The sequence below is a fragment of the Trachypithecus francoisi genome, unplaced genomic scaffold, assembly GCF_009764315.1.
Source record: "Trachypithecus francoisi isolate TF-2019V2 unplaced genomic scaffold, Tfra_2.0 Lachesis_group5, whole genome shotgun sequence".
Taxonomy (NCBI): Eukaryota; Metazoa; Chordata; class Mammalia; order Primates; family Cercopithecidae; genus Trachypithecus; species Trachypithecus francoisi.
The window spans coordinates 123,981,808-124,001,789 of NW_022681470.1; the positions used below are offsets into that span (position 1 = coordinate 123,981,808).

At 36.0% G+C, this 19,982-nt stretch overlaps 1 protein-coding gene across 5 annotated transcripts in view; it reads left to right on the forward strand.

Moving 5' to 3' along the window:
- Window positions 1-19,982, forward strand: part of DPYD (dihydropyrimidine dehydrogenase) — an 881,134-nt gene that overhangs the window by 419,207 nt on the left and 441,945 nt on the right. For all 5 annotated transcript variants that reach the window (XM_033199100.1, XM_033199098.1, XM_033199103.1 and 2 more), the window contains one exon: window positions 11,599-11,814. In XM_033199100.1, the coding sequence (XP_033054991.1) occupies window positions 11,599-11,814 (216 nt within the window). The remainder of the gene's footprint in view (window positions 1-11,598; window positions 11,815-19,982) is intronic.

Below are 19,982 nucleotides of genomic sequence, written 5' to 3' on the forward strand. Positions count from 1 at the left end.
TTTTTTTTTTTTTTTTTTTTTTTGAGATGGAGTCTTGCTCCGTTTCCCAGGCCAGAGTGCAGTGGCATGATCTTGGCTCACTGCAAGACCCATCTCCCGGGTTCATGCCATTCTCCTGCCTCAGCCTCCCCAGTAGCTGGGACTACAGGTGCCTGCCACCACGCCTGGCTAATTTTTTTTGTATTTTTAGTAGAGATGGGGTTTCACCATAGCCAGGATGGTCTCCATCTCCTGACCTCATAATCTGCCCACCTCAGCCTCCCAAAGTGATGGGCTTACAGGCATGAGCCACCACGCCTGGCATAGGTGCATATTTTTAATTGCAATGGAGATAATTTGGTTAAGATATGTTTGGTCACTGTCCTCAAGGAGCTTATGTTATATTTGAAGAGAAAATTAACATGTATGGCCAACTGTGATGACAGCTGACTAGCAGCATATCTTAAACTGTGGGATAGCCACATAATTGTCTTCTTTTGAGAAGTGTCTGTTCATATCCTTCACCCACTTTTTGATAGGGTTGCTTGTTTTTTTTGTTGTTTTGTTTTGTTTTTTGTTTTTTGTTTCTTGTTTTTTTTTTTTCCTTGTAAGTTTGTTTAAGTTCTTCGTAGATTCTGGATATTAGCCCTTTGTCAGATGGATAGATTACAAAAATCTTCTCCTGTTCTGTAGGTTGCCTGTTCACTCTGATGATACTTTCTTTTGATGTGTAGAAGCTCTTTAGTTTAATTAGATCCCATTTGTCACATTTGGCTTTTGTTGCCATTGCTCTTGGTGTTTTAGTCATGAAGCCTTTGCCCATGCCTATATCCTGAATAGTATTTGCCTAGGTTTTCTTCTAGGGTTTTTATGGTTTTTGGTCTTACATTTAAGTCTTCAATCCATCTTGAGTTATTTTTTTTGTACGGTGTAAGGAAGGGGTCCAGTTTCAGTTTTCTGCATATGGCTAGCCAGTTTTACCAACACTGTTTATTAAATAGGGACTCATTTCCCCATTGTTTGTTTTTGTCAGGTTTGTCAAAGAGATCAGATGTTTGTAGATGTGTGGCTTTATTTCTGAGGTCTCCATTCTGTTTCATTGGTCTATATATCTGTTTTGGTACCAGCACCTTGCTGTTTTGGTTAATGTAGCCTTGTAGTATAGTTTGAAGTCAGATAGCATGATGCCTCCAGCTTTGTTCTTTTTGCTTAGGGGTGTGTTGGCTGTACAGGCTCTTTTTTGGTTCCATATGAAATGTAAGTAGTTTTTTCTAATTATCTGAAGAAATTCAATGGTAGCTTGATGGGGATAGCACTGAATCTGTAAATTACTTTGGGCAGTGTGGCCATTTTCATGATATTGATTCTTTCTGTCCATGGAAACGTTTTTCCATTTGTTTGTGTCCTCTCTTATTTCCTTGAGCAGTGGTTTGTAGTTCTCCTTGAAAAGGTCCTTCACATTCCTTGTAAGTTGTATTTGGAGGGATTTTATTCTCTTTGTAGCAATTGTGAATAGGAGTTCACTCATGATTTGGCTCTCTGTTTGTCTGAAGACATTTGTGCAGCCAACAAACATATGTAAAAAAGGTCATCATCACAGGTCATTAGAGAAATGCAAATCAAAACCACAATGAGATACTATCTCATGCCAGTTAGAATGGCGATCATTAAAAAGTCAGGAAACAACAGATGCGAGAGAGGATGTGTGTGGAGAAATAAGAACACTTTTACACTGTTTGTGGTAGTGTAAATTAGTTCAACCATTGCAAAAGACAGTGTGGTGATTCCTCAAGAATCTAGATCCAGAAATACCATTTGACCCAGCAATCCCATTACCGGGTATTTACCCAAAGGATTATAAATAATTCTACTATAAAGACACATGCACATGCATGTTTACTGTAGCACTATTCACAATTGTAAAGACTTGGAACCAACCCAAATTTCCATCAATGATAGGCTAGGTTAAGAAAATGTGGTACATATATACCATGGAATACTATGCAGTCTCCAAAAAGGATGAGTTTATATCCTTTGTAGGGACATGCATGAAGCTGGAAACCATCATTCTCGGCAAACTAACACAGGGACAGAAAACTAAACACTGCGTGTTCTCACTTATAAATGGGAGTTGAACAATGAGAACACATGGACTCAGAGAGGGGAACATCACACACTGGGGCCGGTTGGGGAGTGGGGGGTTAGGGGATGGATAGCATTAGGAGAAATACCTAATGTAGATGACGGGTTGATGCATGCAGCAAAGCACCATAGCATCAGTATACCTATGTAACAAACCTTCACATTCTGCACATGTATCCCAGAACTTAAAGAATAATAATAAAGTAAAATTATGGAATAGTAAATAAAAAAGAGGTAGCTACTTCAGAAAAGTGTATAGATGGTAGTAAGGAAATGTCCTAACAAGTATATGCTTGAATGAATCAGTTGAGTTTGGAAGGATTATGAAGAGTTTAATGCATGAGGAAAGTCTTAGATTTATTTGTATTTTAAGTGGGTAAAAAAATGCATAAAATAATGTATGGAGACATGTAACAGTGTGATGAACTATCGGTAGTAAATTTTGTGTTTGTTTGGTGGTAGGTGGTAAATTTATTTGTATTGTTTTGCATATAAATGTCAGGGGCCTTGTCTGTTTTGTTCATCTTTTTAACCCCAAGTTCTTAACAAATACCTGCTGAATAAATAAATGAACGAAAATAGTTCTATGTGAACATTAGTAACTGAGTCTAACAGGTATATTGGCACTACATTATAAAAAAAAAGCAGACAATGCCATGCAAAGAAATGTTAAGTTGGTTTCCTGAAAAATACGGGGAAGTTAATGCATTTTAGTACTTAAACGTATAACCAAATATTTTCAATGTAATCAATAAATTAAAATTATTATACTTTTTGTGACCTATAAGTGTCTCAGATAAAATAATTTCTCTATAATGACAAGGGAAGGACTTTAGAATGGGTAATTTTCAGCATATGGAGAAGAAAGATGGAATGTGAAAAGTGCAGAGGTAGGGAGGCACAAAGTATTTTTGAGAAGGAATGTTTGAAACATTTTATTTCTGAGGGGTGGATTAAGAACATAAGCCAACAAGACAGCAAACTGTATATTTTATTGTGGCTTTACCAGTAACTGAGCAACTTACAGATATTCATTTAGCCTCTTTTGGCTTTAGTTTTCTGTTTGTAAAATAAAGCTTTTAAAGTAGATAGTCTCTTCGATTGTTCTAGCTCTACATAGTAATAAGTAGAACTGAAAAAGTTGATTCAGAATAGTCTATGGAGGAAACTAAAGGGCAGACTCTTTACTTTGAGCTTCACTTAATGGATTTTAGAGTATCATGGTGATATGGTTTGGCTGTGTCCCCACCCAAATCTCATCTTGTATTCCCATGTGTTATGGGAGGAACCCGTTGGGAGGAAATTGAATCATGGGGGCAGGTCTTTCCCATGCTGTTCTCATGATAGTGAGTAAGTCTCACAAGATCTGATGGTTTTAAAAAGAGGAGTACCCCTGCATAAACTCTCCCTCTTTGCCTGATGTCATCCATGTAAGATGTGACTTACTCCTCCTTGCCTTCCGCCATGATTGTGAGGCTTCCCCAGCCACGTGGAACTTTAAGTTCAGTTAAACCTCTTTCCTTTGTAAATTGCCCAGTTTCAAGCATGTCTTTAACAGCAGTGTGAAAATGAACTAACACATGTGGCTTCTTTTAAAAATTGTTTTAGTATACCTTCAAATCTATTTATTTCATCAATTAACTTGTATTTATTATTGAAGATATGAAAATTACAGTGAGCAAAAATTTAAAAATTAAAGGTCATCTAAAACCCTGATTCTGAGATATAATTCTCCTAGCATGTTGATGTTTATCTTTTGTGATTGATGGATAAACGGAAACATACAGCAAAATAGATATACATGTTTTTCCACCAAAAACTTGGAATTTATATATAATATTATAATATTAACTCACTGTTTGTTTTACTTTGTACATAATAAACCCTCTTTTATGTCAATAAATTATTTTCTTCTGTATCATTTCTGATGCTAGCATAGCATTCCTTTTTATAATAGAACCATTATGGAACCAGTCCCCATTGTTCAACACCTAGGTTGTTTCCTTATATCTGTTATTTACTACACTACTGGATGGATGGGAAAATAGTATTGTCTAAAATTGAAAAATCTAGATAACATATTCGTTAGGAAGGAATATGTTGAGATATAAGAATTGATATTAAAGTGTAAGAGCAAAGCATCTACATCCAAAGACCTTGAAGTCTTTTGGAAATCTGAGTTGGGAGATTGCAGTTGAGATTTGGGAGGAATTAATCTTGTGATGAGAACTGAAAGTAGATATGCTTGAGTTTGCTGAGCAAGGGTACAAAGGGGGAACAGGCTTTTAAAATTCAGAAAAGGAGATGTACATTAGGGCATGGATGTATGATGAAGTTGAACAGACTGAGTTGTTATAGCATGACAAAGACAAAGCTAAAAATAGCCCTGTGTTGCACAGTATGAAAAAAGACTACCTATGGCATGTGAAGATTTTAGATTATATTACAAACACATATATATAGTAGCACTTTTGTGAATAAAAGAAAAAATATATAAGAAGCTGTATTTCTCATTGTGTGTGTGTGTGTGTGTGTGTGTGTGTGTGTGTGTGTGTATTGTTTGCTTTGATGTGTTTGGTTTTGTTTTGAAGCTTAAAGAAAATCTTGCAAAATTTGTCCAAATCATTTTCTTTCTAAGTATTAAGGCAGCAACCTTTGTAAGAATTTCAAAGCAATTACTTATTTATTTAAAACTGCATAAATTAAGCAATGCAAGTTGAACTATACATACAAATCTGCCTCCTTGGGCTGTTGCCTAATGCCATATATAGCTACAATTATGAACAAACCAAAAATCATCTGTAAGATTGAGAAAAATAGATATTCCAACACACAGCCATAAAAAGAGAAGAATACTTGTAAGGTCATTTATTTCACCTTGTAAAGTACAGGTATGTAGGACCACGTTTAGTTCTGCTGTTGGAATCAAAGGCAAGTTGGCTCAACGTTGTTTCTAAAACAGAGAAGGTGTTTCTATACTTTTACTGATATTAATCAACCTGTGATGTAAGGAAATTCTTCCTTAGTCTATCCCTAAAACTTGCTTGATTCAATATATATTATGATTACACAAAGTTAAAAAAATACCGTCAAGCAAGGTTTCTTTTTCTTTTTTTTTAAATTATTATTATTATACTTTAAGTTCTGGGGTACATGTGCATAACGTGGAAGTTTGTTACATATGTATACCTGTGCCATGTTAGTGTGCTGCACCCATCAACTCGTCAGCACCCATCAATTCGTCATTTATATCAGGTATAACTCTCAATGCAATCCCTCCCCCGTCCCCCCTCCTCCCTCCCCATGATAGGCCCTGGTGTGTGATGTTCCCCTTCCCGAGTCCAAGTGATCTCATTGTTCAGTTCCCACCTATGAGTGAGAACATGCGGTGTTTGGTTTTCTGTTCTTGTGATAGTTTGCTAAGAATGATGGTTTCCAGCTGCATCCATGTCCCTACAAAGGACGCAAACTCATCCTTTTTTATGGCTACATAGTATTCCATGGTGTATGTGTGCCACATTTTCTTAATCCAGTCTGTCACAGATGGACATTTGGGTTGATTCCAAGTCTTTGCTATTGTGAATAGTGCCGCAATAAACATACGTGTGCATGTGTCTTTATAGCGGCATGATTTATAATCCTTTGAGTATATACCCAGTAGTGGGATGGATGGGTCATATGGTACATCTAGTTCTAGATCCTTGAGGAATTGCCATACTGTTTTCCATAATGGTTGAACTAGTTTACAATCCCAACAACAGTGTAAAAGTGTTCCTATTTCTTCACATCCTCTCCAGCACCTGTTGTTTCCTGACTTTTGAATGATTGCCATTCTAACTGGTGTGAGATGGTATCTCATTGTGGTTTTGATTTGCATTTCTCTGATGGCGAGTGATGATGAGCATTTTTTCATGTGTCTGTTGGCTGTATGAATGTCTTCTTTTGAGAACTGTCTGTTCATATCCTTTGCCCACTTTTTGATGGAGTTGCTTTTTCTTGTAAATTTGATTGAGCTCTTTATAGGTTCTGGATATTAGCCCTTTGTCAGATGAGTAGATTGCAAACATTTTCTCCCATTCTGTAGGTTGCCTGTTCACTCTGATGATAGTTTCTTTTGCTGTGCAGAAGCTCTTTAGTTTAATTAGATCCCATTTGTCAATTTTGGCTTTTATTGCCATTGCTTTTGGTGTTTTAGACATGAAATCCTTGCCCATGCCTATGTCCTGAGTGGTACTACCTAGATTTTCTTCTAGGGTTTTTATGGTATTAGGTCTAACATTTAAGTCTCTAATCCATCTTGAATTAATTTTCTTATAAGGAGTAAGGAAAGGATCTAATTTCAGCTTTCTACTTATGGCTAGCCAATTTTCCCAGCACCATTTATTAAATAGGGAATCCTTTCCCCATTTCTTGTTTTTGTCAGGTTTGTCAAAGATCAGATGGCTGTAGATGTGTGGTAGTACTTCGGAGGACTCTGTTCTGTTCCATTGGTCTATATCTCTGTTTTGGTACCAGTACCATGCTGTTTTGGTTACTGTAGCCTTGTAGTATAGTTTGAAGTCAGGTAGCGTGATGCCTCCAGCTTTGTTCTTTTGACTTAGGATTATCTTGGCAATGCGGGCTCTTTTTTGGTTCCATATGAACTTAAAAGCCGTTATTTCCAATTCTATGAAGAAAGTCATTGGTAGCTTGATGGGGATGGCATTGAATCTATAAATCACCTTGGGCAGTATGGCCATTTTAATGATATTGATTCTTCCTATCCATGAGCGTGGTATGTTCTTCCATTTGTTTGTGTCCTCTTTGATTTCACTGAGCATTGGTTTGTAGTTCTCCTTGAAGAGGTCCTTTACATCCCTTGTAAGTTGGATTCCTAAGTATTTTATTGTCTTTGAAGCAATTGTGAATGGAAGTTCATTCCTGATTTGGCTCTCTGTTTGTCTGTTACTGGTGTATAAGAATGCTTGTGATTTTTGCACATTAATTTTGTATCCTGAGACTTTGCTGAAGTTGCTTATCAGCTTAAGGAGATTTTGGGCTGAGACAATGGGGTTTTCTAAATATACAATCATGTCATCTGCAAACAGGGACAATTTGACCTCTTCTTTTCCTAACTGAATACCCTTGATTTCTTTCTCTTGCCTGATTGCCCTAGCCAGAACTTCCAAGACTATGTTGAATAGGAGTGGTGAGAGAGGGCATCCCTGTCTTGTGCCAGTTTTCAAAGGGAATTTTTCCAGTTTTTGCCCATTCAGTATGATATTGGCTGTGGGTTTGTCATAAATAGCTCTTATGATTTTGAGGTACGTTCCATCAATACCGAATTTATTGAGCGTTTTTAGCATGAAGGGCTGTTGAATTTTGTCAAAAGCCTTTTCTGCATCTATTGAGATAATCATGTGGTTCTTGTCTTTGGTTCTGTTTATATGCTGGATTACGTTTATTGATTTGCAAATGTTGAACCAGCCTTGCATCCCAGGGATGAAGCCCACTTGATCATGGTGGATAAGCTTTTTGATGTGCTGCTGAATCCGGTTTGCCAGTATTTTATTGAGGATTTTTGTATCGATGTTCATCAGGGATATTGATCTAAAATTTTCCTTTTTTGTTGTGTCTCTGCCAGGCTTTGGTATCAGGATGATGTTGGCCTCATAAAATGAGTTAGGGAGGATTCCCTCTTTTTCTATTGATTGGAAGTTTCATAAGTGAAGGAGAAGTAAAATCCTTTACAGATAAGCAAATGCTTAGAGATTTTGTCTCCACCAGGCCTGCCTTACAAGAGACCCTGAAGGAAGCCCTAAACATGGAAAGGAACAACCGGTGCCAGCCATTGCAAAAACATGCCAAAATGTAAACACCATCGAGGCTAGGAAGAAACTGCTCCAACTAACGAGCAAAATAGCCAGTTAATATCATAATGGCAGGATCAAGTTCACACATAACAATATTAACCTTGAATGTAAATGGACTAAATGGTCCAATTAAAAGACAGAGACTGGCAAACTGGATAAAGAGTCAAGACCCATCAGTCTGCTGTATTCAGGAGACCCATCTCACATGCAGAGACATACATAGGCTCAAAATAAAGGGATGGAGGAAGATCTACCAACCAAATGGAGAACAAAAAAAAAGCAGGGGTTGCAATCCTAGTCTCTGATAAAACAGACTTTATACCATCAAAGATCAAAAGAGACAAAGAAGGCCATTACATAATGGTAAAGGGATCAATTCAACAGGAGGAGCTAACTATCTTAAATATATATGCACCCAATACAGGAGCACCCAAATCCATAAAGCAAGTCCTTAGAGACTTACAAAGAGATATAGACTCCCATACAATCATAATGGGAGACTTCAACACTCCCCTGTCAACATTAGACAGATCAACGAGACAGAAAGTTAACAAGGATATCCAGGAATTGAACTCATCTCTGCACCAAGTGGACCTAATAGACATCTATAGAACTCTCCACCCCAAATCAACAGAATATACATTCTTCTCAGCACCACATCGCACTTATTCCAAAACTGACCACATAATTGGAAGTAAAGCACTCCTCAGCAAATGTACAAGAACAGAAATTATAGCAAACTGTCTCTGAGACCACAGTGCAATCAAACTAGAACTCAGGACTAAGAAACTCATTCAAAACCGCTCAACTACATGGAAACTGAACAACCTGCTCCTGAATGACTACTGTGTACATAACGAAATGAAGGCAGAAATAAAGATGTTCTTTGAAACCAATGAGAACAAAGATACAACATACCAGAATCTCTGGGACACATTTAAAGCAGTGTGTAGAGGGAAATTTATAGCACTAAATGCCCACAAGAGAAAGCTGGAAAGATCTAAAATTGACACTCTAACATCACAATTAGAAGAACTAGAGCAGCTGGAGCAAACACATTCAAAAGGTAGCAGAAGGCAAAAAATAACTAAGATCAGAGCAGAAGTGAAGGAGATAGAGACACAAAAAACCCTCCAAAAAAATCAATGAATCCAGGAGTTGGTTTTTTGAAAAGATCAACAAAATTGACAGGCCGCTAGCAAGACTAATAAAGAATAAAAGAGAGAAGAATCAAATAGATGCAATAAAAAGTGATAAAGGGGATATCACCACGGACCCCACAGAAATACAAACTACCATCAGAGAATACTATAAACACCTCTACGCAAATCAACTAGAAAATCTAGAAGAAATGGATAATTTCCTGGACACTTACACACTTCCAAGACTAAACCAGGAAGAAGTTGAATCCCTGAATAGACCAATAGCAGACTCTGAAATTGAGGCAATAATTAATAGCCTACCAACCAAAAAAAGTCCAGGACCAGATGGATTCACAGCTGAATTCTACCAGAGGTACAAGGAGGAGCTGGTACCATTCCTTCTGAAACTATTCCAATCAATAGAAAAGGAGGGAATCCTCCCTAACTCAATTTATGAGGCAAGGTTTCATAAATTAAGCCCAAAGAGGCTGGTTAATGGGACCAGGAGAAAAATTCTAAAATTATTCCCTTTTGTGTTTGAATTTCAGTATCTTTTAAATAAAGTTGTTTGTTTGTTTATTTAATTGATGATACTTTCCATACTGCCTTTGAAATTTAAAAAGAATGATATTGTATGTATTCAGTTTACTGCTAACTGACTTTTTGCCGGTTGTTGTCATTGTAAACATCCATGTGTGGACACACATACATACACACACCTCAAATTAACCCTCAGTTTCCTATATTTTACATTGTAGTTTTTGTCTTTGCTAATAATCCTTTTAATAGTATAGCAATCCTATGTGAGGACAGAAAAATTATGTTCACACCCAGAGTAACCAATATTCAGAAATATGCCTTGAAGCCCAGAACATCCCTGGGAGAAGGCGCCTGCCATAGCTGAAGCCTGGATCCCCTCTGGCATCTCTTTGCATGTACCAGAGACACATTAGTGTTTCAATTGACAAGTTTGATGCCTTTTTACATATTAAGTGAACTTTGCTTTCCATTATAAGTGGTGGAGGGCCAGAAATAATTTCTATGCAAGTCATGGCAATCTTTATCTACACAAGACACACTCCTATAAAATTAAAGTTCTGCTGAAATAACTTTTCCTTTTTTTTTTTTTTTTTTTTTTGAGACGGAGTCTCGCTCTGTCGCCCAGGCTGGAGTGCAGTGGCCGGATCTCAGCTCACTGCAAGCTCCGCCTCCCGGGTTTACGCCATTCTTCTGCCTCAGCCTCCTGAGTAGCTGGGACTACAGGCGCCTGCTACCTCGCCCGGCTAGTTTTTTGTATTTTTTTTTTTTTTTTAGTATAGACGTGGTTTCACCGGATTAGCCAGGATGGTCTCGGTCTCCTGACCTTGTGATCCGCCCATCTCGGCCTCCCAAAGTGCTGAGATTACAGGCTTGAGCCACCGCACCCGGCCATAACTTTTCTTTTGAGTGATGATTCACAAGAGAAAGGATTTCTACTTTTGAATTAACTAGCCCTGTCCATTCAGTAACCACTTTGGCTGAGAAAATTCATCCTTTTTATATTTTCCAGTGTTATTTGTCTTTTGGAGATAAACAGAGAGAGAGAAGGGGAGGGAGGAATGGAGAGAGAGAGAGAGACACTTTACAAACAAAAGGCGTGATGCAATCGTTAATAACCTCCCCAGTCAGAAAAGGAGACAACATTTAGCAAACACCTATGTAGGATGTTTCAGTGTGCCATGTGCTAAGAATAAGTGTTTCTATTAAAACATTCCAATAATCCTGCAAAGAAGCATTATTACAGTGATCATTTAACAAACGTCAATTTACAGTTTTGAGTGCCAGTCAAAGATTTTGACATAAACTGGGACCTATTTGGTTTCAGGAAAAAGAACAAACCCCCATAATGCACATGAGTACACTACCCACTTTCCAAATTAAATATCTCCCTGCAGCTTATGATTTTCTGAATTTTCCAATCTTCCTGTGAGGTAGAAATTAGGCAAGGAGCATTCCTGCTGCTATACTGAAAACTATAGAGAAGAATAGACAGGGACGTATTAGTTGGCTTTCCTAAAATCACCTAAACAGTAGTGAGATTACTGGAAATTGAATTTAGGCCCCCTGACTTGCCATTGCCCATATCTCTGAGCACTAAGGGTATTTTCATAAATTAAGTACAAATAGACTGGGTTGGACCAGGGAGAAAAATTCTAAAATTATTCCCTTTTGTATTTGAATCTCAGTATGTTTTAAATACATTTGTTTGTTTATTTAATTGATTTTATTTCTGCTAATACTCTTCATACTGCCTTTGAAACTAAAATAGGCTATTGTATGAATTCAGTTCACTGCTAACTGACTTTTTGCCAGTTTTTTTTCATTGTTAACAGACTGTTGTAATCTATGTTAATTCGGATGCTGTGTTGAAGTGATTTTTGTAAAATATTATTATGGACAATTTAGATGTAATATGAAACCAATTATTGGTTTGTATTTTGCAGTCACAATATGGAGCTTCCATTTCTGCCAAGCCTGAACTACCCCTCTTTTACACTCCTATTGATCTGGTGGACATTAGTGTAGAAATGGCCGGATTGAAGTTTATAAATCCTTTTGGTCTTGCTAGTGCAACTCCAGCAACCAGCACATCAATGATTCGAAGAGCTTTTGAAGCTGGATGGGGTTTTGCCCTGACCAAAACTTTCTCTCTTGATAAGGTAAGAAAATGTTATTGAAGTCATATAGAAATGTCTATCATATATTTTAATTAAGGTATAAATATTATAATGGATTTTTTTTTTTTTTTACTAAGAAACTTACTAAACTATTTGACAAGACCTATCATTACACATTAGTCTTTAGCTTCTTTCCTTCCTTTCTGTCCCATGGAAGGACGGGGAGGCATACATTTCTTATTTGTATTGTCTAGGAAGCAACAAAGATATAAATATTACAAAAGCAAGTTTTTCATTTAATAATCACAAACTCTTATTTTTGTATTATTAATTGTTTCATTATTTTGGATGCCTCAGCTCAAAGATAGGGACACAATTGATTTGGTTTGCACAAAATTCTGGGATTCAATTTATGTCAAAAAGAATCCCGGTGTAATTTATTGGTACTGGTAATAAGATAGATTCTTCACAAATTTGGAATACAGAAACCTTTCTCAAAAACAAATACCCTGAGTTTCATTTAACAGTATGGCTTTCTACTTACCCAGAAGTGGACATCTTATACTTAGTAGGAAATAAACTACGTATTAAAATTGAGATTGAGTCTTTAAAGTACACAAAATATATAAATGCATGTTTTTAAAGTGGGATGCTTTATACAACAAATGGATTGCATCCTTATATGGTTTTGAATTAGAAAAGAGCAACACACTTTAACATTTTTAGACTGTTTATTGATAAATTGCAAATACTAAACCTCTCAATGTATTTAATACTAACTGGTAGTAATAATTAATGTATATGAATGTGTGAATTTAGTCACTAAGAAAAGAGTATCATTATTTGAATCAGCTTTATCCTTAGGCAAAGAAAATAATAGAGAAAAAACATGCCCCATTAAGCACATTCTCTCTTTTTCCTCTTACTAGGATCAATAGCTGGCATTATTATGGCTAAAACATTAAGGCTGTCTTATTCTGACAGCTTTACAAGATGCAATGTGTAAGTGTGGTCAGGAAAATCTAGAGAATTCTCAAAAGTTAGGAAAAAAACAGTGCAGGAAAAAATGCTTCATAAAGATTTTTTATGTTTAGATATCTAAAGATAAGTTATTTCTTTGAATAAATCAACTGAATATTTTATTAAAGTACAAAAATTAACAGAATATACTAGATTCAGCTTTAGAATATCATGAATCAATTGTTTATAACCTTGTAGAATATTGATAGTATATTTGTCTTTGTTTCAATTGATTCTTTAAAAATTACTGAGAAGCTATAGTTAAATGTTTAATCTGTTGGAGAAAACTGAGTCTCAGATACCATTTACTGACTATATTAGTTATGCTATTAGAAAATATATATATGTAAACCGAAATAGGTGGCTAATTGGGCACAAGTGAAGAATTATAGCTGAAAAAAAGGTGTTTGTTGCTTTGAATTTGATGTTTTCTTAGCTTGCAATAATTGATTTCTGATTAATCAGAGACATCAGTCTTTACGCTGTTGGTGACATGCATTGATTTGTGATGCTGTGTCTTTCAGTAACCTAGTAGCACTTGCCTTTATTAGGATCACCAGCAGAAATAAATGTGGAAGCTAACTTCCTTCTAAACCTCCAATTTGAATTTAATCTATCAATTTAGAAGTCTGTGATGCTGGTTCAAAAGGGGAGTTATGAACAAATGGAAATTAAATTTGGCACATGAAATGTAACCATGCGGGGCTTTTTGGAAACCCTATTTCACTTACTTTGAGGGTGGGTACAACAAAATATTGTGCAGACTGTTTTAAACATATTTGTGCAAATTGCAATGACAAAAATAATGAAGCCACCTTGGGCTTATGTAATGCCATTTTCCAAAAAGATTATTTTCCATATGTGATTTTGCCGAGTAGTCCGTTTGCCTCATAGAGGTCTACTTTTTTTGTTTCCTTATCTGGTTCCTAATTAGTGATTAAATTTGTGAATTTATAATTACATCTTATGTGCTTATTTCTATGCTTTCCTATTGATGAAATGTTGGTAATATACAACTCAGTAGTATGAACATAACTTTTTCCCCATAGCCTTTTACTAAAGACGTCTATTAAAGTGTTACGTGTACTATACATTTCTGTGACATTACAGTATACCAATTTAGATTAGCCATATTATAATTTATTATGGCAACTGAAGAATCTGTTTAAAATGTATTAAAATTCAGAATCTTGACATTTGAAATTTGGATGCTCTTAATAGGACAAAGGTTATTCTATGGGGTTTTGTTATCATATGAAATATTAATATTTCACAATACAGTTTTGATGAAGTACAATTTGCCAAGCTTGCATATGATAAAGAAATTAAATGCTTACCAAGGGAGTTCAATAAAAATTAGAGCCCTGACTGAACATCTGCTAGAAATTTTATTATCCTGTCCTACTGACAGTGTGGCTCCCTCGTTGTTTTTCTGGATTGACAGCTGAATATTGCACTGATTTCTGCAGCAAATATGTTTACGTGAACTTTGTTTCCCTATTTTTATTTTTTTGGGAGTTCAGAACATGCTTTTGATTTTCATCCTACATATATATTTTTTATACTCTTGACATTTGTAGATGCCAGATTGAGGTCTAATACGCTGCAGCACCGATAGACCATTGACTTACAATGAAATGCCAGTTGATATCTCCGTAAACAGAAATATTATTATTCTTTACTGTGCAGTCTATATAAAAGCTGTATGTGCTTTCTTCAAAAAGGCAAATGATCAGATTTTTAATGTCAAATATAAAAAGATCTGTTTGCTTTTGTGTTAAATGACATCAAAAATGGCTTTTATTAACTATATTCTTCCTCCTCAAATCAGTCTTTTCAAGAATCTTTCAAAATAACAAGATTCCTTTTCTTGAGATTCTATTTATGTTTTATAAAGTTAGTAAAGTCATATTTAAAATATAGTTATGAAATCATTTTTCTGTATAAATGTGTATTGGCTCCAAGTTTAAATTTTGAAAGGTGAGAGAGAAATCGATCTGTCAAGCTTGATTAAAAATAAATTATCATGACAAAACAGAGAAGTGATCTGTTTAAGAGAGAATATTAGAAATGGTTGGGACTTCACATAAAATAACCCTTTGACCTGTGTTCACATTATATTGATAGGAAGTAGATAAAAACATTTTGTTTTCATTAATCTTGTCCATAAATTTTGTTCTCTTGAAGAGCTACATATTATATACTGCAAATCTATAACATGAAACTGCAAGTTGCATAGCTTTATTACTACACAGATAAATAAACTAAGAAGTATTTATTTCTATCCTAAATCAAATCTAAACCCAAGCAACAGTTCACTTCCCTTGTAAGCCCTCTCTACACATAGATTAACTTGTGATTAACTTTTAATATGAAAATATCTCAAATGAATAGATTTTGTTTTAATAAGTATCAAATTAGGTAAATAAGTATCCATATAATAGGTCTCTCTTATAAAATGATAAGAAGTAAAAACCGAAAATATTTAAGGCTCTTTTTTTGGCATCAAAGTATTTCTTGTAGCTCTTTCTGTAAAATACAGCCTTATACCACATAGCACAAAGCTTAATGTATAGGAGAGGTTTGATAAATGTTTCATAAATATTCACTGGATAAATGAATACATAGAATTTTTTGGCAAGAGCATATTGAGTTTATTTTTTCCCAGTATATGAACAGACAGTTAACACATAAAACCATTGACTGTTTTGAGTATTGATCTCAATCAAAGGAGAAAAGGCCAATTAAAAAATTTTCATATTCTATGTTGCTTTCTATAGTGCATCTATACATGTCTAAAAATGAAAATGTCGGTGAAATTTCTAAATGTATAGATTGTTGCGTAAGACTTAGATTGTTGTATAAGCCTTTAAATGCGGAAGATTTTTGAGAAAACAGGACAAGTATCCCACAATATTAAGAAGAGATATAAAAATTGTCTGGCCTAACTTTCTAACTGCATGTGTTGGTAGTCCTGAGAGAAGAAATGTAACCTCTTATTGAATGCTTTTAGTGACAAGGAATATACTACAACTTTAAGGCAATGCAACCTGTATGACTGTAGAAAGATCTGTTTTAGAAATATGCTCCTTTTATTGACGCCACATCAGCCTTTTCATAAGTTTCATCCGTGTTTTATGTATAGTCCTGCCCTCTGATACATCATGGAATAAATAAGAGTAACATTAATATAAATGAATTGTTTATTTAAAATATTGTTGTTGTTGTTTTCCACAAGTAAATAAATACCTTAGAGAAAGTCCAACAAATATGGAGAAACAGTATAGTGTGGGGAAAAGTGCTTTGGCCTGGGAGGCCCTGGTCTTAATCCAAAGCTGTTTCTAAATCACAATCTTGGACATGTGTAATATTATAGGTCATTGGTCTAGTTGTTATCATTATTCATATTATTAGCTACCCTATATTCAGTGCTTAGAATGTATAAACTAAATGTTTTTATACGTTATTTCATTTAATCCTTACAATCTGCTGGTAAGATAGATAATATTTTTTCAGGTGAAATAATAGTCTGAGAAAGTTAAATAAATTGTCCAGGACTTAAGACAACAATTACCTATTTGACTATAGTCATGTGGGTTGGCAATTTGGGTTCAGCACATGTGATCAGTTCTTCTACTTCACAGGGTGTCTGCTGGCCTCAATCATGCATTTACAGTTGGTTGTTGGGATCCCTGGGGATCAAGATGTTCTGACTAATGTGTCTGGAGCCTCACATGGGATTACTATAATTGTAGAGATGGCCAAGCCCTTCTCTCTGTCTCTTCATAATCTCTCTTGCCTCACGATGTCTTATCAAGGCGGCTGGTTTAGGTTTGATAAGGCTACTGCATAAGGCTAGCAGTGTTCCAAGAGGACAAGAGTGGAAGCAGAAAGATCTCTTGATACAAAGACTCCAAAGTCTACACAGTGTTACTTCCTTCAAAGCATGTTACAAAGTCAGAGTATGTTCATGAAGTAGGTAAATACCATCCACTTATTGATGAGAAGAACTGCAAAACCACATCACAAAGGGACATGCATACGACTAGGGAAGGATTATTGCAGCCATCTTTGCAAACAGTCCTAACTTGCCATCTGGTTAGAGCAATTCACATCCCTCCCAAATGTAAACTGCATCCACTCCTTTCCAAGACACCCAAAATATCATCTAATCATGGCATTAGGCTCACGGTTCATTGTCTTATGATCTACATCAAGTCCAAATGCCTATGAGATTATTTGGGTTTAACTTGTTTTTATTGAGTATTCTGTGATATAGAAAGACATGTTTTCTATCTTCCATACACCCAACACAAAACGATACAGTCAAGAGAACCACAGTAGATAAAAATCTCCTCTAGAAGCAGGAGAAATGGAAGGCACATAGCAATCACTTGTCCATAGCAATTTTGGAATTCAGTTTGGCACATGTTTTCAGGGCCTCTTGCTCCAGGGATGGAGAATCAGGGTGCATTTATGCTCCTTGGTAAGGATGCCATAATCCATTGTTCCTATCTACTATTGGCTCTGTCCTCTGAGCCACTGATTTTCTCTGGGCTACTGATTTTCTCCTCTGAGTTTTTCTGTTTTGTTTTGTTTTTTGTTTGTTTGTTTTGTAAGTGGCTATTGATGTTCCCTGATGACAGCTGATTAGCTTTCTCAGCCTGGTCCTGCCCAAATAAAGTTATAGCACCCTATTCCTCTCTTTACTTTGAATTGTTTCTTTTAATCCTAACTCACGGTGATACCATCATAAAACTCTCTTAACATAATTTTAACTCTATTTAGGACTAAACTGATGCCCAAAGTCACATCCATAATTCTTTTTAAACAGATTTCTTTTATTTTTGGATATGCCTTGCTGTTGTGGTACAGTGTCTTTGAAAATATTAGAAGCCCTGAGAGAATCTACTAGGACCTGCCTTAGGTCTTTCTAAAGTCTTAACAAACCCTGTTACTGCAACACTCTTGAGGGGATCTTTAAGGTACTTTATTTTGAGAAGCTTTTTTCCATCTAGGAGAGACCAAATATAAAGAATAGTTTATTTTCTGACCGAGGGTGTCGTAGGTCCCTTGGATTCCGTCTGTTTTGCATGGCAAATTTAAATATAGCCTTCTTTAGCTCTTTTCTCTCTTATAGTACCTTATCATACTTGGGTAGAACCACTCAACTGAACGCATTCAGTGTTCTCTCTAGAGACGTATTATGTTCACTTTCTGTTTTCCAAATTATCACTGCTGACATTCTTGCCAATTGTTCTGTCACCATATAATACAGGCCACTTTTCCAACCCTCCAGTAGCAATTTTCATACCATATTTTAGGCATCTGCTAACAGTTTGTTCACCATTCTTCCAGTGTTTATTAAGAACTTACTCTTGGTTTTTCAAGGCTCTTCTTGCCTCACAATGCCGAAGCCAGGGCCACATGTTTTATATTTTGTTATACTAGCAAACGTAACCTATTTCAGCATCATGTACCTATTGCTGCATATCAGACCACCTTACCAAAAACAGCAACACATTTTCTGCTCTTGTTTCTACAGTTTGGCAATATGGCCAAGGCTTAGCTGGGTTGACTTGCCTTTGCTCTACATGATATTAGTTGTTTTCACTCATGGATTTGCAATCAGTTGACAGATTGTTTGGTGGCTGGCTGATGGCTGGTCCTGGATGATTTCATTCACATGCCTGGGTCCTCAGCTGACATGACTAGGCCTGTATCTCCATATGGTCTCATCTTCAAGACTACACTGGACGTGTTCACAGGTTGTCAGTGCTACAAAAAAGGCAGGAGGAGAAGTTGCAAATCCTCTTGACACCAAGGCTTGGAAGTTGCACAACATAATTATCATTGTGTTCCATTTGTTAGGGCACATCACACGACCAGATCAGGTTGTAGCAGCATGGAAATGGCCCCTGCCATCAAAACACTGAAATCCACCATGTCAGGATTTGAACCAAGGCCTATTTGATACAAATCCCTGCAATTTCCACTATATCATGCTTTTACATAATTTATCCTCTCTGGACCACATTACTTTATGTCTAAAATGAAGGAATTTTGACTGCATTCATGTTCTTCAGAGACTTACAGTTCAGCCTGAGCATTTACACTGAAGACTTTCTACCTAGTGCTTCAAATAGAGTGGCACCTATGCTTATCTTTCTATTGAGAAATATAAATTGCACAGAAATTTTATATTTCTATGTGCAATTTCAGAGTGAACACAAGAGAGCATTTTGATATAAAAGCTTCTGTGAATCTGCTGTCATCAGATGCCAATTTTTTTGCCAGCCACACTGGCCCCCTTTCTAATTCTCCAATATGGCAACTTCCTCCCTGTCTTGGGACCATTTTGCCTGGTGTTTGATCTGCCTGGAATTCTCTTCTCTCAGATACTTATATGACTGGCTCTTTCTTCTTAATCAGTTCACAGATCAAGAGTTACCTCCTCAGAGAAGTTCTTATTAACCATTCAAAACTCAGGCTTTCCATCCCACATTACCCTGGTTGTTTTTTTTCTTCACTGCACTTATCACCATGTGAAATTACCATGCTCTTGGTCATCTATTTGTTTGCTTATTTATGTTCTGTTTTAGCCACTCGAAGTAAGCTCTGTAAGTAGAGAGATACCGTCTTTCTTGCTCACCACAGCATGCCCAGTGCCAAGAACAATGTCTGGCAGATAGAAAGGATGCAATACATACTTGTTAGATGAATGAATAATTATAGTATTCTAATTTGAACCACAATTCCACATGACAGCTCTTCAGTTACTTGGAGACAGCTCTCATGTCCTATCCATATAAGCCTTTTCTTTTTCCTTTTTAAATAGTTCTGTTTTTCTTCTCATAATAAGGTTTGCAGACTTTTTACCATATAGGTTGTCTGTTCTCCCATGTGGATTCCAAGATACTTGTTTCAATCCACATTATCTTAATTGAGAGGAAGTTGCGCCTGCATTTGCACAAATTGCTAGCACCTATCAACGAGATGAGAATTGAGGAATAACATTGTCAGGACTATAAATGCTAAAGATAATATTTAAAGTTGAAAATTTCACAAACATGTCATGTAATAATATTTTAGAGCCTGGGTAATTCTCTATGGATTACGATACGGAACATCACAATTTATTTTTGTAACTCATTTTGGAAAGCCTTATTAGAAATAAAGACCTGGATTTT